At 38.3% G+C, this 27909-nt stretch overlaps 2 protein-coding genes across 9 annotated transcripts in view; one reads left to right on the top strand and one right to left on the bottom strand.

Annotated features, from left to right (window-relative positions):
- LOC114875378 (retinoic acid receptor RXR-alpha-A) overlaps positions 1-23841 on the top strand; it is a 45247-nt gene extending 21406 nt beyond the window's left edge. For 5 of the 8 annotated variants that reach the window (XM_029185584.2, XM_029185583.2, XM_029185578.2 and 2 more), the window contains 5 exons: positions 11025-11154; positions 11478-11639; positions 16115-16421; positions 18534-18859; positions 19259-23841. In XM_029185584.2, the coding sequence (XP_029041417.1) occupies positions 11048-11154; positions 11478-11639; positions 16115-16421; positions 18534-18859; positions 19259-19532 (1176 nt within the window). In that variant the 5' untranslated portion in view covers positions 11025-11047 and the 3' untranslated portion in view covers positions 19533-23841. The remainder of the gene's footprint in view (positions 1-11024; positions 11155-11477; positions 11640-16114; positions 16422-18533; positions 18860-19258) is intronic. The other 3 variants (XR_006829565.1, XM_029185581.2, XM_029185582.2) reach the window with 3 other exon arrangements.
- A 120-nt stretch (positions 23842-23961) lies between these two features.
- LOC114875386 (translationally-controlled tumor protein homolog) lies at positions 23962-25937 on the bottom strand. Its single transcript, XM_029185597.2, has 5 exons — positions 25823-25937; positions 25260-25330; positions 25008-25195; positions 24670-24938; positions 23962-24406 (listed from the first exon to the last, which is right to left on the bottom strand). The coding sequence occupies exons 1-4, from the start codon at positions 25848-25850 to the stop codon at positions 24707-24709; spliced, it is 519 nt and encodes a 172-aa protein (XP_029041430.1). The 5' UTR covers positions 25851-25937; the 3' UTR covers positions 23962-24406; positions 24670-24706.
- Between the last annotated feature and the right edge of the window lie 1972 nt (positions 25938-27909).

The following is a 27909-nucleotide window of genomic DNA, read 5'->3' as shown; positions in this document are numbered from 1 at the left end:
AATTATCTCTGTTACAATTCTATTTCACAATGCTCGCCTTGTTTCCAAACGCGACAGTGCAATTTTTCATTTTAATCCTTCCATTACAACAGATTCTGTTTACACAGATTACAGAGTTTACTATTTCATAATAATTGTTTAATGGACCATTACGATTATTTTTCTTAGACGTTAGATGATCTAATATAGAAATACATTGCAAGTGCATTGGGATGAATTAATAGGGTAACACGAAGGTTACATCGAATTAATCGATATATCATAAACATTAGCGTAATTGCATGCATAATTAAACCCTTTACTTGAGTAGCTTTTGCGAATAGGGTCAAAGCAACTCTTGGTCTGTTTAATTTCTTCAGTGCTAATGTTAATTTCTCCAAACTTTAATTGTACTTAAATAGAAATAGAAAGGATTAATTACTATAATAGTTAAAGGCTTCCCGCTAATTAGTATTAAAAAAAAAACTGTTTCACCGTCGACTTTATCTATCTCAGGGGGCATCGATATCTAAAACGCGAAGTGAGTCACGTTAATTCCGATATATCATACCCGTAGCGGAAAACGTTTAGGCGCATGCGCTGGTGCGCGCGCACGCACGACGTTAAACGGCGTCGCTTAGGGTGAAGGTCGGCTATTGGAACCTGAATGGTGCAATTCGCGAGCGAAAAATTGTTGCGCGCGCAGACGTCTAGCAAGCGATCGCGTTATCAGTCGCGACTTTAAATGCGTCCTTACATCTGCCCGCAAACGCTAGCCGCGAGAAGGTCACGCCATGCGCTTCCTTATCTACGCCCCTGTCACGATTTATGAGGCATTTCGAGCGTTATCGCGTGGCCCCTATTACCGGCCAACATGCCGCATAACGCATTTCCAGTTTTACACATTTTTACCATTTTTTTTTCTTCCCCTCGAAATGATTAAAATCGTTCCTAATTAAATACTCGTCACCTGTGCGTATTTAGACTTTCCAATTTAATTTCGTACTTTCATTTTTATTCCACAGTCACTTCCGGTGACTGAAAATTTTTTTCTAATTTCATTCGTTTAGCACCGCTGATCCACGCGCACCGTGCGCAGTACGTAACGCACATACACGTGCAGCAGCGTTTGATAAGAGTATCACGCGAGACTGTCGGAGCGGTTCGTGCTGGTTCGGTTAATCCACGCACCAGCACACGATCGCAACCTTGGCACCGATGCGAACCAGCCGTGAAGTGCAGCCTCCGTCGGTGCACTTCTATACGAATCGCGTACTTGCACACCTCTGCCCGGTGGTTGCGGTTTAGATCAGAGCTTCGCGTGGGCGTAGTTCGCTGATGCGTTTTATCGTCGGATATCGAATATTTTTATTTCTCTCAAAATTATTATACATTTCTGGAAAAAATATACAATTAATCAGCATTCATTTTCTTTTATTCCGAGAGAAGATGAAATCAAACTGGACGCAATCGAAATCGCGGTGGAAAGAGAGAGTGCAGCGATGCAGGAAGCGATCGTTCATTGCAGTCACGTTGTCAGACGTGGCTAGTGACCGATTAGATGTATCTATTACGTGGATGCATCGGCATACGCAATCGTAACGGAACGATCCTGGTGTTAATAAGCGATTCAAGCGCGTCTTTAGGTAAGGAATTACCTGAGTAAATCTGAAAAAAAAGAAGAAAAATTAATAGATTGTAATCTTGATTCTCTGACAACGAAATATGACCGCGCATCGAAGAATGCATCGCGATGCAGATCTCCGATCGTACCACGTTTGTTTATGGTGGTCAGTTTGCTGGGCGTGTCATGGGTAAGAAGATCACGTCTTGCACCGTGACACGTGCAGAAAATTCTCGTACGTGATGCGAGAATCATTGGATGCGCATCCATCATCATGCCCATAAGATATCGGTACCAGCATGGGGAGAAGGAAAAGCCATCGATCAGATCGTTGCGTTAAAACGTTTAAGATAGACGACGCACCGCTTGCGTCTTAGGATCGATGGATAAATTTTTTAAATTCCATTCCTTTCTCTTATGAATGGTCGTCTCTTTAACACGATCCGGCTATTTTTACCTGGATTATGGAAAGCTTACACAATACTCGTTCCATTCGTCTTCTTCGGTTATCCCGACACGATTTATCTGTATATCTACCAGACATCCGGTTGTCTTCTCTTATCAGACACGAGATCCCTGTTGTCACGACCTTTCGATTCTTGATGCACCCCGAAGGCGTACAATTCCGACTGGATGAAAAATGATCAGTCGTAGATATGTTAATTAACGAACAGGTGCGTAAGTGTAATTATTCTAATAGCTATTTTAACGCTGAATTTACAGCGTTTAATTTTAGAAGCTCGTCCATGAAAGTGTCGGAAACGCTTCCGTTCGGTCTTGAAACTCGATAGAACACGGTTCCTTTCCATTCCCAGAAAACAATCGTTGGTACAACGATCTCCTCTTTGGAAACAATTGAAATCCATGCGTAAAGGTCAGCACGAATCTTCCTGGTAATTAACGACCTTCTTACCCTCGAACGAGCCACGATCGTCGTTGTTACGTAATCTCGTTGACGTTAGTTGACTAATTTTATTAACGTTCACCCGGTGAACAGAGGATTCGCGTCTTTGCCTATAACTGAAACCTTGAGACCAACTTTCCGGTTGCGCTTTTAATTTGCCCGGAATCAAAGAACAATCTTTTCTAATTTTCGTTTGTTTCTATTCAAAACGCAGGTTGGTTTAAATTATCACCGATAGCAGACGGTTTAATGATCATTTCACGATGGAAAATTGGTAGTACGTTAAGTTGAGATACAGCAACGTGTAATCATTGATGTCCTTAGTTGTCTGGCTATTACGTGATTGTACGTTTAGTTATTCATGGAAAGAGACTTTCAAGATACAGCCAGTTAATTTATACCTTCGAGAATGCTATTTAGAATGATTCAGAATCACTCAGCCGCGTTTATAAGGATTTCTCTAGCGAATGATTTTTCCATACAAATAATCGCACCGAGGGCCATTGGTTAATTAATATTATTTTTTTTCTCATTCGTAGAAAATTTTCCACTGATTGATTACAGACACAATGCACTATAAATATACATGTACATGTCTTCATCGCAAATATGGCAGGTAGGAAGCGTGCAGAAACGACACGCCTCGTTGCACCTGTGACAACGAGGCGTGTACACGCGGCTCCACGAGCGCATAAGTACATGCTAGCTCACCTGTTTGAAATCGTGAACCCTCGACCTTCGCCATGGTATTCGCGTACAAGGCCAATTCAAGCTCGACATACTCTTATTCATCGTTACACCGGTGGCTCGATTCCTCCGCCAGATATCAAACGAATTCCATCACTAAAACCCACAATCTTTCGTTTATTTATTTATTTATTCTTTAAAGTAAAATTTTCCTTCGAATATTTTTATTTCAACCCGCAAAAATTACAATGTCTGAGAAGGCAATAAATTGTAAATTTCAATATCTCTGGATGCAACGAATGCACCTGCAACGCGAGGAGCAAAGCGCAGCTGCCGCTACGCCCACGAAGCTCGAGAACCGTGCACCTAGGTTGAAATCCCGACCCTGTGACCTTCTCCCGGTGACCCAGGTACCAAGTTGTCCTGCACGTGGCGTGCCATGCTATATAAAGTATAGCTGCATATAGATCGGTCCGCTGTGCACTTTCAGGGGCGTACTAGCCGCACCTCTCTCCCTCCGTATACGCGCATCCGTCTGCTTCATCGATCGCGACCTCGACCAAGCTCTCGCTCTCGTTCCACGCAATGCACACGTTGCTTTCGATGATACGTTATCACGAATTAAGTGCTATAATTAAAATAGAAATACATTGTAAATAAAATTTGGTAGATTGACAATTGCAAATAAGGCAAAGGGTTATTTATTTCTTAAAATAAAATTTTGCTCTGAATATTTTTATTTCGATTCACAAATTACAATGAGAAGCCAATAAATTGTAAATTTGAGACACCTGCGATATGAGGAACAAAGCGCAGCTCAGCTGCTAATTTTTGATTGAAATATCTGAAGCAGGTACGTCTCAGGTAATAAGAAACTAAGATGAATTATTCCAGGATAAGTTTCCGAATGGCCCCCCCAAAATTGAGAACTCAGGTCCGGTATATAACCTAAATTGACTACAAGGAACCAATTAAAATTGGTTTCAAAGCTAAATATCTTACCGTTTTTGAGATATCGTGGTGAGAAGTTTTTGTACAATTTTGGGACTACGTGTGCGCTGTTCAATACTGCGCACGCGCTATTCGATACTGCGCATGCGCGGAACCTAACCTAACCTAACCTAGCCTTACCACGATATCTCGAAAACGGTAAGACATCCAGCTCTGAAACCAACTGTAATCGGTTTCTTGCAGTCAATTCAGGTTATATACCGAACCTGAGTTTTCAATTTTGGGGGGGCTATTCGGAAACACAGTCTTATTCTATTCTTTGGCCGACATTCGCGTTCTCCACGCGGTCAGCATCGACTCGCGATGCTTTAACATAAGAAACGTTTATGCATAAGCGTGCAATGTTCCTCTCCGTATTCAGCCGCTCCAGATGCATCACCCTTTGACTTTCATTGCCGTTCATACACGCTTACAGATTATATGTATATCTACCGGATCGAGCTTCGATCGAAAGCATCGAGCCAAGATTCTGGCTCCGCGTCAGTTACGAGAAACGAGGACGCTGAAAAATGTTGATCGTGCAATTAGCCAGGGAATCCGGCCTTTTTAATCGCTGGTATAAATAACCAACGAGGCGCCGGGGCGATAAATAAACGAAAATTCCCGGTTCCGTCGCGAGTTGCACGCTGAAATAAATCAGCCCCGTTAGAGTCATTAATCCAGCCAGGTTTTTTCCCGGGTTCAAGGACTAACGCCGCAACCATCGGACACACTATTTTCGGTACTCTCCGGTGCACATGTACGTTTCGCGTGGGTTGCATGTGCAACGTCATAACGCTATCCTGGTGTGGGAGAGCGGCATCCGGTCGCAGCTGCCTGCAGGAAACTGTTAAAAATTCTTCTCCTCTCTTTATCGCGCGCAAAGTCGAAAGGCACGAGCTTCTTTTTTCTCTTGCGGTAGATTCGCGTGGACAGACTTTTCGCGTTGCGAAATCGTTAGCCGGTTGATGGGACGATTCGTTTGCCGCGGAAAAGGGACGAGCCGTGGACGTTCAATTTCTAATTAGCACGAGTAATGGGAGACACGTGTGGGCGCGAAATCGTCGAGGGTGCTGTTTTTAAATTGCCTTTCATAGAGAGGGGACCCGCGTTATTTGTTGTACCTACAGATGTTTCATTCGTCGTTGTTAAATGATTTCATTTATTTTTAACCCTTTCCTCGAAATTAGTACTCCCAGCTGCTGATGGTACCTCTTGCTATATCGTCATTTTTCCTTATCGCGTTTCATACCCTGTACCATTGCACCAATGGAAACTAGGCTTCAGAATCGGAGATCTGAATAGCAGATTCACAGCTACACCGGAGAGATAGCAGCATCCTCGATGCGCCCAAGGCGGCCGCAGATGAGCTCTGCTGCGGAAACTGGTTTTCAGTTTCGGAAGAGCGTTGAAATTGTCAGACAGTGACGTCATCGTCTTAACGTGCAAATATAGTTGCTAAATAATGATAGAAAAATGACAGTTTTTCAATAAAATTTATTTGGGTTAGATAAGGTCCATCTTGTACTTACGAGACTTAGGAGATCTTAGGAGATCTAGGTAATTTATGCGACATTAAATTTCACGTCTTGCTAATGGCGCAAATAAAATAAGTGTGAAAAGGATTGTTTGATTTAGACGTATAAATGATAAGTGGATTAGCACGCGAAATAGCAGACAGAGGATGTAAAGGATATCCTCCGTCGAAAATGCTGATCATCGTTTGAAACGGGATAAAAGAAGCGAGATATATGTAACGTGTACCGTGTGTGTCGAATTATTTGCTTAATTCAGCACTTATACGTCCGTTTACACGGATCTAAAGTTAGCGTTGACCGACGAACGCCTGGTTTTGCATTGCTCATTTGAATTTGCCTTTAGAGCTTCGTACTGTATTTCTATCTACTTATGTTAATTACTATTCGCAGATTGGTAATTTTCTAGAGTATAAAAACTTGAGAATATAAAATTGGAAAATAATAGATTTCATAGTACAGTACATAATTGCATAGTGCAGCTAGTGCAAAGGGTTAAGAAAAATTGCAGTTATGTTAATTATGTTAATTACTATTTGTTGATTGGTAATTTTCTAGAGTATAAAAACTTGGGAATACAAAATTGGAAAATAATAGATTTCATAGCATAGTGCATAGCTGCATAGTGGAGCTGGTACTCCAAGTGCAAAGGGTTTGCAAGAATTGCAGTTATGTTAATTATATTAATTACTATTTATCGATTGGTAATTTTCTGGAGTATAGAAACTTGGAAATATAAAATTGCAGAATAATAAATTTCATAGTATAATGCATAGTTGCATAGTGCAGCTGATAATCCAAGTGCAAAGGGTTAAGAAAAATTGCAGTTATGGTAATTATGTTAATTACTATTTGTTGATCGGTAATTTTCTAGGGTATAAAAACTTAGGAATATAAAATGCTAAAAAACAGATTTTATAGTATAGTGCATAGGTGCATGGTGCAGCTGATACTCCAAGTGCAAAGGATTAAAAAAATTGCAGTTGTGTTAATTATGTTAATTACTATTTGTTGATTGATAATTTTCTAGACTATAAATACTTGGGAATATAAAATTGGAAAATAATAGATTTCATAGTATAGTGCATAGTTGCATAGTGCAGCTGATAATCCAAGTGCAAAGGGTTAAGAAAAATTGCAGTTATGTTAATTATGTTAATTACTATTTCTTGATTGGGAATTTTCTAGAGTATACAAATTTGGGAATATAAAATTGCAAAATAATAGATTTCATAACATAGTGCAGCTGGTACTTGAAATGGAAAGTGTTAGGAAAAATTGCAGACAAAATTGGGAAATCTTAAATTTGGAGCAGCGTAGAATGTTACTCGTATTTCTGTGATAGTATATCGCGTTCTAAGTTCAGTGTGCCTGGCTTTTCTTTGAGTTTCCATCCCGCAAACGTGGAATGCAACGAAACGGTGCAGCGAAACGGTTTATTGCCGTTCTCAAGGCTTCCCGACGCTTCTCGGAACATAAATATTCATCTTCCTTCATGGTTCGAGGATAGTTTCGCAATAACGCATCGCGTTCAGGCGTTAATAATTATTGTTCCGTGCTCTCGCAACAGCATTCGACTTCGGATTCTCGAATTTGAATGAACATGAAATCGTTTTTCGAGCTATTTACTTTTCAAATATTTACCATACAGAACGTGTTAGGTTTGTAATCGATAAATCAATGAATTACTCTGTGTATAATACGAAGCAGTATTATTTATTATTAATAGCAGTCGCGAAACGCGACACTGCCTATTATACTTCTTTTTAATAACGCCACTGGTTCCCTTTTGTCGTTCCATCAGCCCTGATCTCTCATTTGTATCCACGATATTACATCCCTCGCTTCTATCATTCTTCCTTCTCTCTCGGCTTTCATTCGCGAAAAATTCGCCGAAAACATCCCTTTGCCTCGCAGATGTTCCTCTAATGCCACGCGTGTCGACACTGAAAGACACATTGTAGACGGAGGAAATGTTCTTTGCGTGAAACGAAACTCAAGATTAGACCAAACTAATTATAGTTCCCCTAGTGTGGAAGGAGAAATATCTATATTCTATCTCCACTCCTATTTATGGTATAATAATTTACCCTTCGCAGATGAAGGAAAATTAATTTAAAATTAATTTTAGGGGTTGAAAAAATAAATCCAAATTTCATTGTACTTAATTTTTATTTTTATTCTTCTTTACACGGGTATCCCAGCGACGCTTTCATCCCCCTCGTGCATTATCCGTCCCTGAAACGCAATAACGCATCCCCCAGCATCGCACCCCTAGCAGAAAAGTATAGAATTCTGCTGCAGAATTCGCTAATGGTCAAAGGAAGGGGAGAATGATCGATACTACTCTCTCTTCTGGTAAGACATGACCATTCCCAATTTCACGTTCGCTTCTGCCCTTGAAAATCAGGTTTCCAGTCGTTTCGCCATTCGAAGCAGCTTCTTTCGCGCTCGATTCTCTCAGTCGGTTCACCTTTAAAGGCGAATATATGTTTTAAATATTCAAGAGCCAACGCACTTGACTCATTGTTGGTGTAGGTCACTTTCCTCTTCTCCTTTCACTCTGCCACCTCCTCGTCGCTTTCTTTTCCTTCATATCTTTTTGCGCGGTTTATTCTCTTTTATTCGAGCATATGAAATATTGTTCGATTAAGGCTTTATCAATTGGAACTCTGACTTCGAGTCAGAGTTTTCTTCGGTATAGAATTTTAAGAGCAGCGTTGATTTTGGAAAATTCTCGCTGAGACAGGAGAAATTTAAGTCCCATTCTCAATCTTCTAATAGAGCATATGAAATATTGTTCGATTAAGGCTTTATCAATTGGAACTCAGACTTAGAGTTTTCTTCGGTATAGAATAGTGATGTGCGGCCCGACTAGTCGGGTCGGTTCGGAAAAAATCGGGCGGGCTCGGGCGGGCGTCCGATACATGCGTGCAGTCGGGTACAGTCGGGAAGATTCGGACGAGCTTCCAAATTATCTTATTATTAAATAATCTTATTCCAAAATTCCATATAAAACATATTTTGCATATGCTTATTGCAAGTATTAACAAATACACGAGAGTTACGCCGCGGCCCGCAGGAGCTCGACCGAACCTGTCCGACTGTACCCGACCGAACCCGAAATAGTCGGGCCACCCGACGGCACGCATGTGTCGGTCGCTCGCCCGACTCCGCCCGATCTTTTCCGAGCCCACCCGAGTCCGTAATATCGGGTACCCGCATATCCCTAGTATAGAATTTTAAGAGCAGCGTTGATTTTGGAAAATTCTCGGTGAGCCAGGAGAGGTTTAAGTCCCACTTCCAATCTTCTTGCACGGTTTGTTCTTTTATTCGAGCATATAAAATATTGTTCGATTAAGGCTTTATCAATTGAAACTCAGACTTCGAGTCAGAGTTTTGGAAAATTCTCGGTAAGCCAGGAGAGATTTAAGTCCCACTTCGAATCCGCCCCAGTCATCTTTAGTAACGAAAGGGTGAGACGTGTAACGAGCGCTCTGCTACAGCTAAGTGGAAATTGTTTCGAGCATTGCACCGGCGTGTTTGCGTCTGGTCAAGGTGCCCGACACTGCCGCTATAATATACCGTCATCGGACTTGGCCTTGCAGCCACTCTCGTGTCCTCGTCCCGTCGTCTCCTGCCCTCTTTGATACGGTTAAAGCCGCGTCCACAACTCGGTCGACGCTCGAACAAAGTTCTTCGATCGTCGCTCCCATCCAACGTCACTCCTGATCACTTTTAAATGAAATTTAAATATTATTGTTATTATTGCGAATGAAATTTTCGAGAAGAATGTTTATCCCCGCTAATTCGTGTCGCAGCAGATGCGCGAGAGCTTTCATTCGTCGAAGCGTGTTTCAGCGAGCCTGTCGACGACCTTCGGTCCGCTTTGCACGCTCGCGTTGCGTAATTAAAGCGTCAGCTCGACGCTTAATAAACGACGCGGTGATGAGAGGCACGCAATCGGCGACCCTAACAACTCGAAATAGAAGTCGTAAGCGAACGGAGTTACGACCTCGGCGTAATTATATTTTCCGCGGAAAGACTCGCTGATGAACGCTCGATATCATCATCGTCAGCCTGCGTTTCTATCGCGTAACCTTTTAAGGACATGCATTTTCAACGCTCTGCGCACCGATTAACCCAGTGAACCGTGTTTTTACAGCCTCGCGTACTGTGTAACGCCTTTGTTGCGTCTGAATCGCGTGCATATCGATCAGCGGCAGTTACTTAAAATAGGAGGTTACTTGTTTGCATCGCGTTAGAGGATCGTTCTTCGAATTATATTCTACAAAATAAATTCGATTAATCTCCAGCTGACTTAAAAATAAACGACCTGACTGAATAATGTTCTAACCCAGGGGTGGACAAACAGCGGCCCGCTAAGACAGTCAGAAAAATCCGCTATTTTCTTCCCAAGATTCTTCTCGTATTTAAATAAATTGAATAACACTGCCACTATTTTATTGAATTTATGGGGAAACTTCCGAAAGGCCCCCCCAGTCTAGGACAACCAAACTTCGGATTTATAGTAATTGAGGGTGGAGAAATCGAATGAGACCATTTTCAGAACTGGCAAATAAACCGTTCTCGAGATATACAGGGTATTCTAAAAGTGTGGGACCCTCCTATTATCTCGATAAGAACGCATTTCCACGGAAAATGACTACCCTAACCTAACCCTAACCCTAACCTAACCTAACCTAAAGTTAGAACGCATTTCCACGGAAAATGACTACCCTAACATAACCCTAACCCTAACCTAACCTAAAGTTAGAACGCATCGCCACGGAAAATGACTACCCTAACCTAACCCTAACCCTAACCTAACCTAACCTAAAGTTAGAACGCATTTCCACGGAAAATGACTACCCTAACATAACCCTAACCCTAACCTAACCTAAAGTTAGAACGCATCGCCACGGAAAATGACTACCCTAACCTAACCCTAACCCTAATCCTAACCCTAACCTAACCTAAAGTTAGAACGCATTTCCACGGAAAATGACTAACCTAACCTAACCCTAACCTAAAGTTAGGTTTAGGTTAGGATTGGGTTAGGTTACTATAAATCTAATAGCATAACCTAAAGTTAGGGTAGGGTTAGGTTAGATTATACCCGAATTTATATAAACTGATTTTTATGGTACAATTTACATCTTTCTGAAATGCAAAGTGAACTGATGAATGTAATCATTTTAAAAGGCGCGGCCCTCCTTCCACAAAGTGGGCCCGGAACCAAAACAATTGTTGATGGAGAATTGTCCATCCCTGTTCTAATCAAAGGAAATTATGTTTGTTTCAGGGCTGAGCCTGGACAACAGCAATATGTCCATGTCTTCTGTGGGCCCGCAGAGTCCTCTGGACATGAAGCCGGACACGGCGAGCCTCATCAATGCGGGAAACTTTAGCCCTTCCGGTCCTAATAGTCCAGGGTAAGTGGCCGAGTATATAAAAAAAAAAAAGAGAATGAAATGGACGAGCAATGTGTTATTGAAACAGAGTATTTCACTGATACACGATTCACTGAGTTCGAGGGATATCAAGAAAATGGTATCACAACGAAACACGTCGCAAATCGAGGGTATACTATGTAGCGTAGCCGAGCCCTTGGGTATAAATTGAGCAAAATACTCTATTTATTTTTATAATTGTAGATATATATCGTCGAGTCGTAAGAGAGAATTGTATTTTGCTCGATCCAAGGCGGTAGTGTCGTAGGTCGAGTTTTTTTGTTATTCTCTTATTTGCATGTAAGATCCTTCAACGCTGGTTGTCACAGCAACCTCCTCAGCACGTCGCCGAGCGGGCAGAACAAAGCAGTAGCACCCTACCCGCCGAATCACCCTCTTTCCGGAAGCAAACACCTCTGCTCCATCTGCGGTGACCGTGCCAGTGGAAAACACTATGGTGTCTACAGGTAATTCTTAGATATAAATATCTTGATCGAATCTATTCGTTTAGGTCGAGAAGAAATTATTTCATTTTTTACAACGATTCGAAGAATTTTTCTTTTTTCTATCAAACGAACAGGGGTTCAAGGTCCCCGGATAATACCGACGACTTGAAAACGTACATATTTAATAAACGTCGTTGTTTCACCTATAACGTAGCTGAAGCGATAAAGTCGCCTTGGGTGCAACGATAAAAGCTTATTTTTTGAATTATCTTGAACTTCGACCCACTGTTGCTTCCATTTCGTATCGCTGCCACGAGTCGAGTGCTGGAAAGAGAAAGATTCCGGTAATCTCCGACAGGACAAAAGAATTAGAATTTCGAAAGGGAATTGCGATTCCTTCGGTGACTCCTTGGCAATTATTATATTTCATTCTGACGATCCAGGGCCGGCCCTGGGCCTAGGCAGACTAGGCGGTCGTCTAGGGCCCCCCAAGGTCCAGGGCCCCCATAAGACGATTTTGCGTGAAGGGCCCCTTTTTCGGAGCTCGCCTCGGACCCCCGAAATCTCAGGGACGGATCTGTTCTTAGACGCAAAATCGTCTTATGGGGGCTCTGGACCTTAGGGGGCCCAGGGCCGGCCCTGTCTAAAAATGCAAAAAGATTAATATTCATTGAATGTTAATTGATGCAAATGCAAATCTAAATTAGTTATACAAGCTTTAATGTTAATTTTATAAATTTTATTTGAGATATGTGAAGGAGCTCGCCTCGGACCCCCGAAATCTCAGGGACGAACCTGTTCTTAGACCTTGAGGGGCCCTGGACCTTGGGGGGTCCTGTATAAGAATGCAAGAAGATTAATATTTACTTGAATATTAATCGATGTAAATGCAAATTTAAATTAGTTATACAAGCTTTAATATTAATTTTATAAATTTTATTTGAGGTACTTTGAGGGGCCCCCGAAATCTCAGGGCCGGCCCTGTGATGATCATTCGATTATTAAAGTTACCATTGGAAATAATATACCAGCTACGATGAGTTTCCGATGTTGTTTACCCTCCGGATTAAAGGGATGTTTGCTACAGATTCAACAGAGTGTTTTCATCTTGCAAACGCGTCTCGGACGAGTAAGTTCGATCGCGTTTTAGCGGAGATAGAAACTTAGCCAATTAAAAGTTTTATCGACTTGCGAAATTCGTGCGAATTCTACGCTTTAACGACGAAGAGGATCCAGATGATTATATTTATTCGATATCTCTGAAGAGCGAACGAACTCTGCTTCTGCAATTATTTCATTAAAAAGTTCATTTGAACTCTCAATTATTTGCGTAATTTTTAATATCACAATCTTATTTTCCTCGAGATATTATTCGTATACGATCAGCGTATCTCTTGTTAGTTCATTCCCCATTATGACCCAGGCGTCGTATAGCAACAACCGATAGATGCGTTGTGTGCAGTTGCATTCGCGTTGCATCAGAGTTAACCTTGGACTTGCCGTGAATTGCAACTCGTGAGGTTAGGACGACTAGCCAGCCGTAGTTCCTGCGGGAAACGGGGACGAAGAGGGACCGTCTTGTTGGCCGTGCGCAGCTACTTTGCTCTCTAGTGGCAGCTAATTAAGCAATCACGGTCATTATCAGGGCCCTTGTCAGATAGCAGCTGCAACAGGCGAACACGATCTGTTTCGCACGCGTCGAAAAGACCATCGCTTATTTGATTTTCATCTTAAGGGGGATAATTAATCTAACGCAAAATTCTTTTAACCCTTTAACTGCGGGTACTTTTAGCACAGCTGATTAAATTTTAATTTAATTACATTTTAATTTTAATTATATTACTGAAGTGATGTTCTATTTTAAAAGATTTCTGTTTTTATTGTATTTATTTTATTTTTATTTTAGTGATATACAAGCCACAGCCGCTATTTGATTAATATCAAATTTTTTTCGATTAATAGCAAAATCCATTTGATTAATAGCAAAAATTAACACACCCGCCTCTGACTGTAATTTTAGTATTTGGTTTATAAACCACACCCGCAGTTAAAGGGTTAAATTAAAGAGGAAAAAGATTTTGTTTTATTGTATTTATTTTATTTTTATTTTTAACATTCTAATTTTAATTATATTACTGAAGTGATGTTCTATTTTAAAAGATTTTTTTTATTGTATTTATTTTATTTTTATTTTAATGGTATATAAGCCACAGCCGCTCTTTGATTAATATCAATTTTTCATTCGATTAATAGCAAAATCCATTTGATTGATAGATAAAATTAACACACCCGCCTCTGGCTATAATTTTAGTATGTGGTTTATAAACCACACCCGCAGTTAAAGGGTTAAATTAAAGAGGAGAATTATTTTTCTCACAATTTTTTCGAAACCTTCTCCTTTGTAAGTGGAAGAACAGAGATCAAAGAGTATATATCGTGGGTGCCATTCATTATTCCGTGTTGTCGGTAGCCAAAAACCGAAGGTCTTTTCGTGTTTTCAATAATGAAACTTGGCTCGAAGAAAGGAGAGCCTGCCTCTGTATACGCGTGTCTCGCGTCAGCCATATGTATTTGTATGTCGTGTAAACGAAAGCGAGATCAAACGACTCGCACGGTGGTCCAGAAACTTCATCTCTTTATGCAGCATCTTCCATCGATGCCTTGGAATAATTGCAATTCAAGTCTAATTAAATGCACCGATCCAAGATTTAGATTATCAAGAATCAGAAGCAAATCTCTTCGTCGTTCTCTTTTCGGTAAACTCTCTCAATGGGTCATAGTTTCGGGAGGGGGGGTCGTTTTTAATTCAAGTCTAATTAAATGCACCGATCCAAGATTTAGATTATCAAGAATCAGAAGCAAATCTCTTCGTCGTTCTCTTTTCGGTAAACTCTCTCAATGGGTCATAGTTTCGGGAGGGGGGGTCGTTTTTAATTCAAGTCTAATTAAATGCACTGATCAAAGATTTAGATTATCAAGAATCAGAAGCAAATCTTTTCGGTAAACTCTCTCGATGGGTCATAGTTTCGGGAGGGGGGCTTCGTTTTTAATTCAAGTCTAATTAAATGCACTGATCAAAGATTTAGATTATCAAGAATCAGAAGCAAATCTTTTCGGTAAACTCTCTCGATGGGTCATAGTTTCGGGAGGGGGGGGTCGTTTCTAATTCAAGTCTAATTAAATGCACCGATCCAAGATTTAGATTATCAAGAATCAGAAGCAAATCTTTTCGGTAAACTCTCTCGATGGGTCATAGTTTCGGGAGGGGGGGTCGTTTCTAATTCAAGTCTAATTAAATGCACCGATCCAAGATTTAGATTATCAAGAATCAGAAGCAAATCTTTTCGGCGTCGTTCTCTTTTTATCCGACTTCGAAAAGGAGGAGGATACTCAATTCGATGTGTATGTATTTTTTTTAATTTTTTTTTTCGGTAAACTCTCTCGATGGGTCATAGTTTCGTGAGGGGGTGGTTCGTTTCTAATTCAAGTCTAATTAAATGCACCGATCCAAGATTTAGATTATCAAGAATCAGAAGCAAATCTCTTCGTCGTTCTCTTTTCGGTAAACTCTCCCGATGGGTCATAGTTTCGGGAGGGGGGGTTCGTTTTTAAAATTTGGATCCCATCCAAAAAACCAGCGACATTCCACGGGGAATTTATTTCCGTTGCAGCGCGATATTTTCGCGACGGATCGGTGCTCTTGTTCGATAACGTCCCGCGTTTCTCTTCGAACCAAACAGATTTTCTACTCTCGTGGATAGATCCTCTTTGTTTTCGTTCGTAAATTCGCGAAGAGAAACGATACGACACGGTAATCTCGTGGATCTCGGCGAACATCAAAATAATCGACCTTCGCGAAGAATAGCGGGGGTGGAAATCGTAACCGAAAGGAGATAGCTAGTTGACCCCCCATGGTCCCGGCAAATTTTTACCCCATGGAATCCATAGAATAGACCGGCAAGATGATCTGTACCAAGTTTTATCCAAATCGATTAATGGGAACCAAAGTTGACCATTTTAATACGGGGCTTTATGGGAAATGGTCGAAATGGTTCTTTCGGCATCCTAGTTTCCGGATATGTTAAAAATCGTCAAACGGGAACTTGGTCAAAACCCGTTGTGAAAAAATGAAGAAAATCTTGAAAATCGATTTCTGACCAAACTACTCAGCGAATTTTAACCAAGTTCCCGTTTGACGATTTTGATGCTCATGGGCTCATTTGAAAGGTATTATCGTCTAGTTTAACATATCCGGAAACTAGGATGCCGAAAGCACGATTTCGACCACTCCCCATAGGGCCCGTGTTAAAATGGTCAACTTTGGGTGCCATTTTGACCATGTTCTATTAGTCGATAAAACTCGGTACAGATCATCTTGGCGGCCTAATCTATGGATTCCATGGGGTAAAAATTTGCCGGGACCATTTGGGTTAGCCATTTCCTTTATCCGCAACGTAAACAAACGAACGGGAAATGAAACGTTTATTTCTCCTCAGCTGCGAGGGCTGCAAAGGATTCTTCAAGAGGACCGTCCGCAAAGACCTGTCGTACGCCTGCCGCGAAGAAAAGTCCTGCATCATCGACAAACGACAGAGAAATCGATGCCAGTATTGTAGATACCAGAAATGCCTGGCTATGGGCATGAAAAGGGAAGCCGTGCAAGAGGAACGTCAACGTACCAAGGAGAGAGATCAGAGCGAGGTGGAAAGTACGAGCAGCTTGCACTCGGACATGCCCATCGAACGTATCCTAGAGGCTGAGAAACGGGTCGAATGTAAAATGGAACAGCAGGGAAATTACGAGGTAAATACAGTGGGTGTGAAAAGTGTTTGGATACTGTTTAAAGCGGAATACCTTATTTTAAAAAAAAATCGTGACCTATTACGTACTTAGATGAAAAATCGAGATTTTTGGAAATTTTAATTACAGGTAGGTCTTGATTAGTACGAGTAATAAATTCCAGGAATTGTTCGCATTATTCGAATTCGTACTATTCGAATAACGGAATACCTCATTTTTAAAAAAATCGTGACCTATTACGTACTTAGATGAAAAATCGAGATTTTTGGAAATTTTAATTACAGGTAGGTCTTGATTAGTACGAGTAATAAATTCCAGGAATTGTTCGCATTATTCGAATAACGGATACCTCATTTTTAAAAAAATCGTGACCTGTTACGTTCTTAGATGAAAAATCGAGATTTTTGGAAATTTTAATTACAGGTAGGTCTTGATTAGTGCGAGTAATAAATTCCAGGAATTGTTCGCATTATTCGAATTCGTACTATTCGAATAACGGATACCTCATTTTTAAAAAAATCGTGACCTGTTACGTTCTTAGATGAAAAATCGAGATTTTTGGAAATTTTAATTACAGGTAGGTCTTGATTAGTGCGAGTAATAAATTCCAGGAATTGTTCGCATTATTCGAATAACGGAATACCTCATTTAAAAAAAAATCGTGACCTGTTACATTCTTACAAAAATCGAGATTTTCGGAAATTTTAATTACAGGTAGGTCTTGATTAGTGCGAGTAATAAATTCCAGGAATTGTTCGCATTATTCGAATAACGGAATACCTCATTTAAAAAAAAATCGTGACCTGTTACGTTCTTAGATGAAAAATCGAGATTTTCGGAAATTTTAATTACTGGTAGGTCTTGATTACTGCGAGTAATAAATTCCAGAAATTGTTCGCATTATTTGAATTCGTACTATTCGAATACTTGAAATATAGGAATTGGTTCTTAGTTAAAGAAAATATACGATCAAAATTTTGAAATATACCTTTCATACGTATATTATTAAATTATGATAGCATAAACATGTTTATTAATTTTTTAAGTATTTTAACAGTGTTGATTGCATTTTCTTCTGCTTTTTCATATCTTCGTATATGTGATGATAAACCCGCAGTATTTTATCCAAGTCTCACAAGCCTCGCATTAACTGATTAATTAATTTGTATAACTTTTCAAAAAACCTGAAATCATTTGGTCCAATTTTAACACTGAGCGCCACGTCACCCACATATGGGTGACGCTTGAATTTCAATAGGAATCCATCACTCATATTATTAGAAATTCTTTGACTTACTTAATTGAAAATACTTGTATCAGATACTTGAAATAGTGGATAAAAATATAATGAAATATTTTAAAAATAATATCCATAAAATTTATGAAGACGAAAGTAATACTTAATGGAATTTTCAATGATTTTAGCGTGGCAATCAAAGTATCAAATAAGGTATTCTGTTTCAAACAGTGTCCAAACACTTTTTACACCCACTGTATATTGAAAAAAATAAATAAAAGAAGGTTCGATTATTTAGTATTTATTAATTTCTCAAAGTTCATTCATTTATTTCAAGTGGTAAAGCCACTTCTATTTTCTTTTCACTGGGTTTATTAATTTGCTGCAATGGACATCATCGAGAAGACAGCTTTGGACAATATACAGCTGTGTCTCGCGACGAAATCAATTTATTTGTCATTGGGCCTGGACGAGTGATTGAATTAAACTCGTTTGAGACGTCCATTAATATCGTTTCATCGTCAGAGGGAATTAAAAGAAAAAAAAGAAAGAAATCGATCGAGTTGTGTATATTTCTATAAATAACTGCTGGAAATAATTATTTCCAGTAATCACGCGTTTCACGTTAGAATAATTGTAACGGAGCAAGAACGATCTCTGATAGAAATTACAGAACTTTCGTCCGGGTACGCCATTCTGCGAATCAATTCACAGCAGCCAGCAACAATAATTTTCTTCCCTTTTCTTCTCGCTTGTCTGTCTTTGTACATAAGCAATAACATCAGCAGCAGCAACTGTGATGATTCTCGTGGAATGGCGTGCGTCAGTTTTCCACGAAACGCTCCTTCAATTAATTCGGCATCTCTTGTAATGCACAGAATGCAGTGTCGCAAATTTGCAACGCCACGAACAAACAGCTGTTCCAGCTGGTAGCATGGGCGAAACACATCCCACATTTTACGTCGTTGCCACTGGAGGATCAGGTACTTCTGCTCAGGGCCGGCTGGAACGAGTTGCTGATAGCCTCATTTTCCCACCGTTCCATCGACGTGAAGGACGGTATCGTGCTGGCCACTGGGATCACTGTTCATCGAAACTCGGCGCAGCAGGCTGGCGTTGGCACGATATTCGACAGAGTGCTATCAGAACTCGTGTCGAAAATGCGTGAAATGAAAATGGACAGGACCGAGCTTGGCTGTCTTAGGTTGGTACTCCAAAAAAAAAAAAAAACCATAAGGCATCAACTCAATAAATTTAGAAATTTAATATAGAATCCATTAGCTCCAAGGATCAGAGTAGGAGAAGCCTCTCAGCGTTGGCTTTTAATTTTTGGGAAACTTAGAAAAAATCTGGTGCACGCTCCTGTACACTTGTTCCTGAAGTTCCTGTGAAATTAATTAAATAAAAACTTTTTATTCAATATAGAAAAAGTATTTTTAAAAAAGGTTTCATAAAAATAAAAGTTTTGTACCAGGGTTAATTTACAAATTTTTAATTAGTTAAATATCTAAATTATTCAATTTTAGTGATATCTAGTTTTTTTTTAAATTAAATTAAGTCTAATCCTGCACAGCTGAAAAGATGAATGAATTTTTCTGAGTAGATCCATCATACTGTTTAACCCCGAGGTCCGGGGGTTGAAATCCATCCAGGAGGTAACCTTGCTCCGCGAGAAGATCTACGCAGCCCTGGAGGGTTACTGTCGCGTCGCCTGGCCCGACGATCCTGGCAGATTCGCGAAACTCCTGCTACGCTTGCCAGCGATCCGATCGATCGGCCTTAAATGCCTGGAACACCTGTTCTTCTTCAAGATGATCGGCGACGTACCGATCGACGACTTCCTCGTGGAGATGCTGGAATCACGATCAGACCCTTAGGAACAAAAGGTGTGCCGCGTTTTGGGGCACACCGACCTATAAGAGAGAAAGAGAGAGAGAACCGGAAGGACACGTGTCACATGTACCATCATCATCAAAAGAAAAAAAAAGAAAATAAGAATTTCTTATCGGTATTCCGATGCCCTCCTCGTCGAGATCGTTCGACAATTGTCACGCGTTCACCCCGAGGTGGAATTTACTTACTCCTCTCTTCTTCTTCACCTTTTTATTTATGTCTCTTCGTTAGTGCATTCTTCTGTCCGACGTAAAGGAGGTGGTTACTGGTGATCCGATTCGTATCGAGAGCACATGGAAAGTCGCAACGATTACACTCGCAGAATCAAATAACGACACACCGGCTGCAGTTTCATACCGGGGGAATATCGCTGCAAGATGTTGCAGTGACATTCCCCGTTAGAAACGTGTTTGATTGCTGATCATCAATTTGCATCCACGTTGAACTGTACACTCCTCACAGCCACGTGGAAGTTCCTAAGACACTGTTCTCCTCCTCATTTCTGTTGTATTTACACGTTACGCCTCTGCCACATACGAGTTGGTTTCTATCTGCTTCTGCAGCCTTTTGAAATAAAATTGTGTACAGATAGGGGCCTTGCGATTATTTTCACACGTTGGTCAACGCGGATGCAACCATACATAATATTCAGATCACACGTTCTCGGGTATTTTTACATTCCAACTTTGCCTCGATTCGGATCGTTATTTGGAGAGAGCCACGGTATAAATAAAATATATACATACATGCATAAAACGGAAAGCGTTTTACACGTGTGCACTATGATAATTTATTGTTTTGTATTTTAGAGTATAGAGAAAGAGATAAACTTACTAATTCATTATTAACTAAATATATTATGGATAAGCTCTTTTTATATGTGTATAAGAAGAGCCATGTGTATGTACACGTACGTACAGGTTATGTCTGTAATGAAAGGCGGAAACCATAACTGTTGGAGAACATGCGAACAGAGAATATTTACATTCAAGGTATCATAAATTCTTGATACGCTGTTAAGAGATACTGACATATATGAACAATTTTTATCAACTCAAATTTCTGTGCTGTTTATTTTTTTTTTTTGTGTCTCTTGATTTTAATTTTACGTCGCTATGTGCGATAGCGAGTGAGATGTAATTTGATATTTCTACATTTTATCAAAGATTTTATTTACTTCAAAAAGAAAAATGTTTAAAGGAACATTTCAGCGCACTATAAAACGCGAGAGCTTTTAAAACAACTTCAAAGAGATGCTTGCGAGATGTATGGTCTATCCTTCTAAACCTAGAAATATATGTAAGAATTAATTGATTCAGGACAGGAATAAGATAGAAACCTTACCGTTGTTGTTAGTAATTTACAGAACCTTTTTTATGATTTGAGCTGAAGGATATAAGGAAATAGCACTGTTACACGTCCGCTATAATGATTCATCTTTCATTTAGATCTATGGAATTTAAATTGTGATTATTAGATACTTATTTAAGCGATCGTAAAATCTAAATTCGTGGCAATAAATTATCAAATTTTATAGTTTATCACCGCGCTTTATCGGTATGTTTAAATATAAAATATTAGAAAAATATATATTTTATATAATCTGTTGAATTTCGGTGCATTATTGTAGAAATTTATTTGTATATTATTCTTTTTTAGTAAAATATTTCGAGAAATTTATTATCGAAATTAGAAAATGAACAATTTATCTCTTCTTAGTGTCCTTCAGTTTTAGTCATCTATATAAGTGACTCTATAGCACCCTTAGCAATTGTAAGAAACGATCATACTTACTTCGATGATATAAATTATGATAATATTATATATTATTAAACATATTTCTATTTTTGCGTGAATGCTTACGATTGTTAGTTGTTGGTTATTGTTATCTATTTGATGAGAGTTTTTAATGTTATGCATACCATGAGAAAAAGAACACATTAAATTTCCCGATTTTTTTTTTTGTAACACTACTGGAGTTGCTATTCATTTCAAACGCCTGGTATACGATTATCGTTTCAAACGCAGGACAAGGTTTTAATGATTACACAATTCAATTTTCTACTATTCTGAATGATTTGTAACCAATTCAAAGCCAAATGATATAATTTATAATACTTTATAAGATGATAAGAAAGTGGTATTTTGTAATCCTTGAAATTATTTTGTTAATAATTGTTCTTCTTTTTCTTTATACTTATTCTGATGATATAATATCTTGACCAAAATTACCTCTGAACAAAACGCGTTATGCGGTCACACCTCATCTAATTCCTTAAATATATAGATAAATATATATATATATATGTAATATGAAAGAAGAAAATAAACAGTCAAAAAGATATTAGGATTGGAGGGGCGTGAATGCTTGGCTACCTGTGAATGAAGTTTCATATAAAAATATATAAATGTTAAAATGATGATATCTATTACATACGTATAATATATGATTATATAAACAGAACTCTTTCACAAAATAATAATGAGAACCTCAGTAGTGGTCAGTAGAATAACAAAGATAATGGCAGGAATTAAGAAATATGATCATATTATATTTAAGGTAAGGAGATTCAAAAGTGTTGACACTTTGGAATGTATTTAAAAGTCTACTAAATAACAGCATGCTTCTTTCTGAAGCAATGATATTCAAGAACAATGAATTGTATACACGATTGTAATTGATGTAAACTTAATGCTTTTGCCATACTTCTTTGAACTATCATAGAAATGGTACAATGCTCAAATTATATGTAGTAACGTTTTACTTAGTAACAATGTCCTAGAATGGAAGAATAGGGTGCGTTGTAAACTTTCTGTACGATTCAGCAGGTTAGAACGAATGAAGATCTATAATTGTTTATATGCTATATTTTTCATCCTCATATAGTACTTATGAAAATTTTCGCTCTACGTATTTTATATTTTTCTATTCGTTCCAGCTTTTTAAACTAAATTTGTACATTATTGAAAATTTGTTATAATATTTCATCGCCGTTTTCTAGAAGTACCGAATAAGTTTCACGCACCCGTTCTACATAGATCAGTACAAATAAGTTTATATTAATAGTAATGAATAAAATAATCGTTTGATCTTACTAAATACGTAAGATACATCCCACTTAAACAGTAGAAGGTTTCCTATTAAATATCGTACCTTCGATGATGATCTAAGCTAAAAGCCAGATTACTAAAATTCTTCTGTGTGTATAAATGTTGTGAACTTTTATGTATTGATAAATGCTACATGAATAACACATTAACTCATACGACTGCCATTACAATTAACTATTTTTTGGTATATTAACGTGGCCCAATATTCCATGTTTGATCTTTCTTCCTTCAAATTAAAACAACAAAAAGTTCTCGTCAACTTGTTGTACCATTTTATTGAGTAGATTTTTTATAATTTCATTGTAAATCAATGGAGGTCACCATTGCGCAAAACCTTGTAGTTTTAAGGATGTTAGTAAACTGCAAATTGCTTATCTCATTAGAAGAAGTAATTTAAAAAATGGATAGTAATGAATAGTTCTCTTAACATTTTATTACAGAAACAATTATTGTACTCGCAGCTTAAAGGTGTTTGTGAATACTAATTTTTAACACGTTGTTTTGAAAATAACTTTCATTTTTATTCCTGAATAACCAGTAACAATATGGTTGTGCTAATTCAGGCAATGTTTCTCTGTGTAAATAAACTATGTCTGTATGTTGTATGTTAAAAGCATACGATGTATATAAAAAAATATATGTACGTATAGGCTTGCAATTCATCTTTTACTACCTTTAAGCTGTAACCATTGTTTCATGACTTACTATTGTGTAGTTCTCTTTACTAAACCATGTGTATGCATATCTATACATTTACAAACGTAAATGTTCCAACATACACATAAAAATTCTTACATCATTGAAATACGCTTTTGTATGTGTAAACGTGACACTTTTTCAGGTAATGGCATGAGACAAACTGGAATACAAAGAATTCTACATTGGATCGGTAACTATTTTATAATAAATAAGATTAATATATTCTCAAAAGGATGTCTAATAATGATGGATATACAAATTATATAAACATAGAAGGCAGAGAAAAATAAAATGTACGAGAGAATGACAGATGAGAGAGCGAGATTGTTAGTGAAACAGAATGCGAAGAAGTCGTATTATTGTACTTGTAAAACAGTATGATTAATACTGATCTCTGATTGAAGAGATAATGTACGATCTTGCGCCAAGAGATAAATCTTCTATTCTGACTTGTCTAAATATAATATTTTTATGAAGTCAAAACAACTGGATTATATTATACCCCATATTTTTATTTCGCAATTTTGGTCTTTTATCCCTGTCATTCATATCGAGATACTTATAATTTACGAATTAGGTGATTGAAAATAAAAACATGGATCATAAGCGGTACTTAAGAAAACACACTTTTATTCATGATGGACATTATACAGAGTATGTTTCCGATATTATTCACTGATATTCTTATGAATAATAATTATACATATTTTTGATACTTCCATTGCTGCAAAGTTCTTTCCCCATCTTCCATTTTTTCGTTTATTATTAAATTAAATGTTCGGATTGTGTTGAATAAAAAATAAAGTAGAAAACTATTACAAATGTCACGGTGAATCAAATACCGACACAGTGAAGAGATAATCGTCTTTTATCATTTTCCCTTTAGTTATTCTATATGTACAATTAATTATTTGTTCCTTTTTTTCTGTTAATTATTTAAACGAATAATTTAACTACAATATAAAATGAGATTGGAAGTAGAACCGTGTTATTGTTTAACTAAATTCCACAGCTTTTCAGCATGTATACAGTCTTGATTCGAGTTCATCTGAAAAGTGTAAAAAAAAGAATTTTATTCCTCTATGCATTTATTTGACTGAATGTCGCGATTCGTTATTAGAATGTCTGGTTTAAAATAGACGCTATGTACGAAGAGCATACTACAGCGGGAATCTGTTCACCAATTTTAATCTAACATGTTTGTGCAATGCCATATACACATAATGTATAAGGCATGAATTTACATGTACATATTTAATTCGAAATACGGATATTAATGTATGTAGTGCAAGTAATAAATATAAAACTCACAATATCTTTCCACAATTTGTTGAATATCTAAAATTATTTAGAATTTTTCTTCTTCAAGACCATGCTTGAAGAGCATGAGTACAGGCACAGATTCACCATCGATATCACGATATTCCATCAATGCAACAATACCATCAATGTCCATAGATTCACCAGTGAAAAACTGTAAGTCTTTGAAACGACTTAATATGTCTTTCATAACTTTGTTGGTATTGGTTTTGAATACTTCTACTTGATCAGGAGCTTTTTCTTCCAGTCTTGCTACTAATCTGTAAAGATGTACATTAGAAAAAATTCTTTTACGCATCCTAAACAATTGTAATAACTTAAATATTTACTTTTTCATGTAATCCTTTAAGTATAAGGTATAAGACTTTTTGTCTGCGAAAGCAAAAGTCTCTTGAAGCCGGTGATTTAAGACCACATCAACACCAGATTCTACTGCTTCATCTGTGCCTTCGTCTGCTTCCTCACTGGAAGGGTTAAATCCAGCTATTTCTATATCACCAGCTTTACGAGTGACCAACTAATAATCATTAAAATGTTAATCATTAACTTGGGTTTTCTCAATACCATTCATAAATACATACCCTGCCATATACTTCATATAGAACATCATCAATCAATTTCATTTTGTAGGTATCTGAGAACATCTCATCACCTGAAATATAATATTAAATTTGTTTACACATTCACACAATTTATGCAACTTTGAAAACTGCAGTGTGAAATTCAATTATTCTAAGTTTCAATAAAATGTTTATTGAAAATGACATTGGATATTCTTCATCAGTAATATCTTTCTTCTGATGATAGGAAGGGCATTATTTTAAATTATCTTACAATTACAGTTAATCATTATGAGCATATGGAGAGGTTATAAATCAGAAAGTTAAATATTCAAGTAGTATAATGATTTTATAACACATAGTTGATTCAGAATCATATATCGCAGTATCTCATCAAACGGGATTGTTAAAATTATTAGGAGAAAATTGTTTACAGTTATTACGGTAAAAATTTAAGTCCTCATGATAGAAACGTCACTGTTCAGCTGCCTTCAACGAAGCATAATATTTTATTTCTTAATATAACAAAAATTGTGAAAATACTAGTTAAGCGTGTTGTCTAAATATATCTTGAATTTACATACCAGTAAAAATATCCTTGTAAATCCTCATGGTGGAAGATGGAGAAAGATTTAATTACAGCTAAACTAAATAAGACTCAGTCACCCTCAACGAGCGAACCGGAAGAGAGCGCAGGTATTTGAAGGTGTAGCCAACCTTATTACAATTTTATCCCTGCCAACACAAATATCTAAAAATAATTGCACTAAAAAATATATTAATTATATTTACAAATATGTTTATTACATTCAAATTAGAAAAAGAATGTTTGATGCGCTATACACTATGTTTTAAGTCTAGTCTAACAATACACTTTTCTCGTAAACAATTACAAACAGGAATGGCAGCCTGTTTTGGGGTAAAATGTTCGTATTTCTTTATGAACAGTTTTCATTTTTAGTTCTATCTAACAAATTTCAGTTACATACAGTCACAGCTAAAGATATTAGGTTGATGCGCAGAGTCATCGGGGTCCCTGACACCACAAGATGATATTTTGTCGGTGCGCAGAAAGCGTCAGCGGGGTCCCTGATACCCCTGATAATATTAAGTCGACGCGCAGCGAGTCAGTGGGGTCCCTGATACCCCAAGATGGTATTTTAGCGGTGCGCAGAAAGCATCAAAGGGGTCCCTGACACCACAGATAACATTAGGTCGGCGCGCAGAAATCACCGGGGTCCCTGGCACCCCAAGATGGTATTTTGGCGGCGCGCAGAAAGCACCACCGGGGTCCCTGACACCCCAAAATGATATTTTGCCATTGCGCAGGAATCACCGTGGTTCCTGACACCCCAGATATCAAGTCTGTGCGCAGAGCACCACCCATGCATCGGGGCCCTTGGCACCCCGGATGCCATAATGTCGATATGCAAACTCAGGTCAGAATCCTACTATATTTTCATCTACATCCCTTACATCCCGGCATCCTTTACATCCCTGCTTTCCTTATATCCTTGCATCTCTTACATCTCTGCATTCTTTACATCCCTGCGCCCCTCACAACCCCGTATGCCTAACATTCCTTTATCCTTTACACCTTTCTGTCCCTTACACCCTTCAATCCTTTACATCTTCCTATCTCTTAAATGTCTGTTCCTCTTACAACCATGTTTTCCTTAGAGCCCTGCATCTCACAAATCATTCGATTCCCTACAATCCCTTTATCACTTACATCCTAGAAATGACGGTTTTGGTGGTCGTAACAGCGCCTTCTGGCGGCGAGAAAAGGAACTAAAGCACGAATAAATTTAGCGCTCCCTGGCGGACAAAATCGGAACTAAAATTTTCCCGAAAAACAGCGCCCTCTGGCGGCGAGGAAAGGAACTAAAGCACGAATAAATTTAGCGCTCCCTGGCGGACAAAATCTGAACTAAAATTTTCTCGAAAAAACAGCGCCCTCTGGCGGCGAGAAAAGGAACTAAAGCACGGATAAATTTTGCGCCCCTGGCGGACAAAATCTAAACTAAAATTTTCCCGAAAAAGCAGCACCCTCTGGCGGCGAGAAAAGGAACTAAAGCGCGAATAAATTTAGCGCCCCCTGGCGGACAAATTCTGAACTAAAATTTTCCCGAAAAGGTAGCGCCCCCTGGCGGCGAAATTCCGAACCAAATTTTTCATGGGAAACAGCGCTTCCTAGCAGACAAAGGGATATAAAGAAAGCAAGAATGAGGAGATGCAGAGAAATAAGGGATGCAGGCATGTAAGGGATACAGGGATGTAAAGGATGCAGAGTTGGAAGGGACGCAGAAATGTTTAGGGACGCGGGGGTATGAAGAATGCAGGGATATAAATGATGCAGGAATATAAGGGATATAGAGATGTAAGGGATGCAGAGATATAAGGAATGCAAGGATATCAGAAATGCTGGGATGTAAGGGATGCAGAGTTGTAAGGTATGAAGGAATACAAGGGATTCAGAGATACAAGAAATACGGGGATACAGGGATTTATGGGTATTCCCCGCGAGGCCCACGGAAAGAATGAAAAAATAAATAACTACGAAGGGAGGCCTTTAACCATAAAGAGGAATACAATAATAAATAACTGGGTAGGGTGGTCTCTGCATGTTTCATGAAGAGGAATAAAATAATAATGATAAAATAATTAATAA

The sequence above is a fragment of the Osmia bicornis genome, chromosome 7 (assembly GCF_907164935.1).
Source record: "Osmia bicornis bicornis chromosome 7, iOsmBic2.1, whole genome shotgun sequence".
NCBI lineage: Eukaryota > Metazoa > Arthropoda > Insecta > Hymenoptera > Megachilidae > Osmia > Osmia bicornis.
The sequence above is the reverse complement of the archived record's forward strand: the minus strand, read 5'-3'. Positions and strand labels throughout refer to the sequence as shown.

Bases quoted from the DNA above. Each gene is read 5' to 3' on its own strand.
- LOC114875386 (XM_029185597.2), bottom strand. From the start codon at position 25,850: ATGAGGATTTACAAGGATATTTTTACTG. The intron at 25,331-25,822 runs GTATGTAAATTC...ATTATATTTCAG, and splicing joins TTACAAGGATATTTTTACTG to GTGATGAGATGTTCTCAGAT. The intron at 24,939-25,007 runs GTAAATATTTAA...ACATCTTTACAG, and splicing joins TTAAAGGATTACATGAAAAA to ATTAGTAGCAAGACTGGAAG.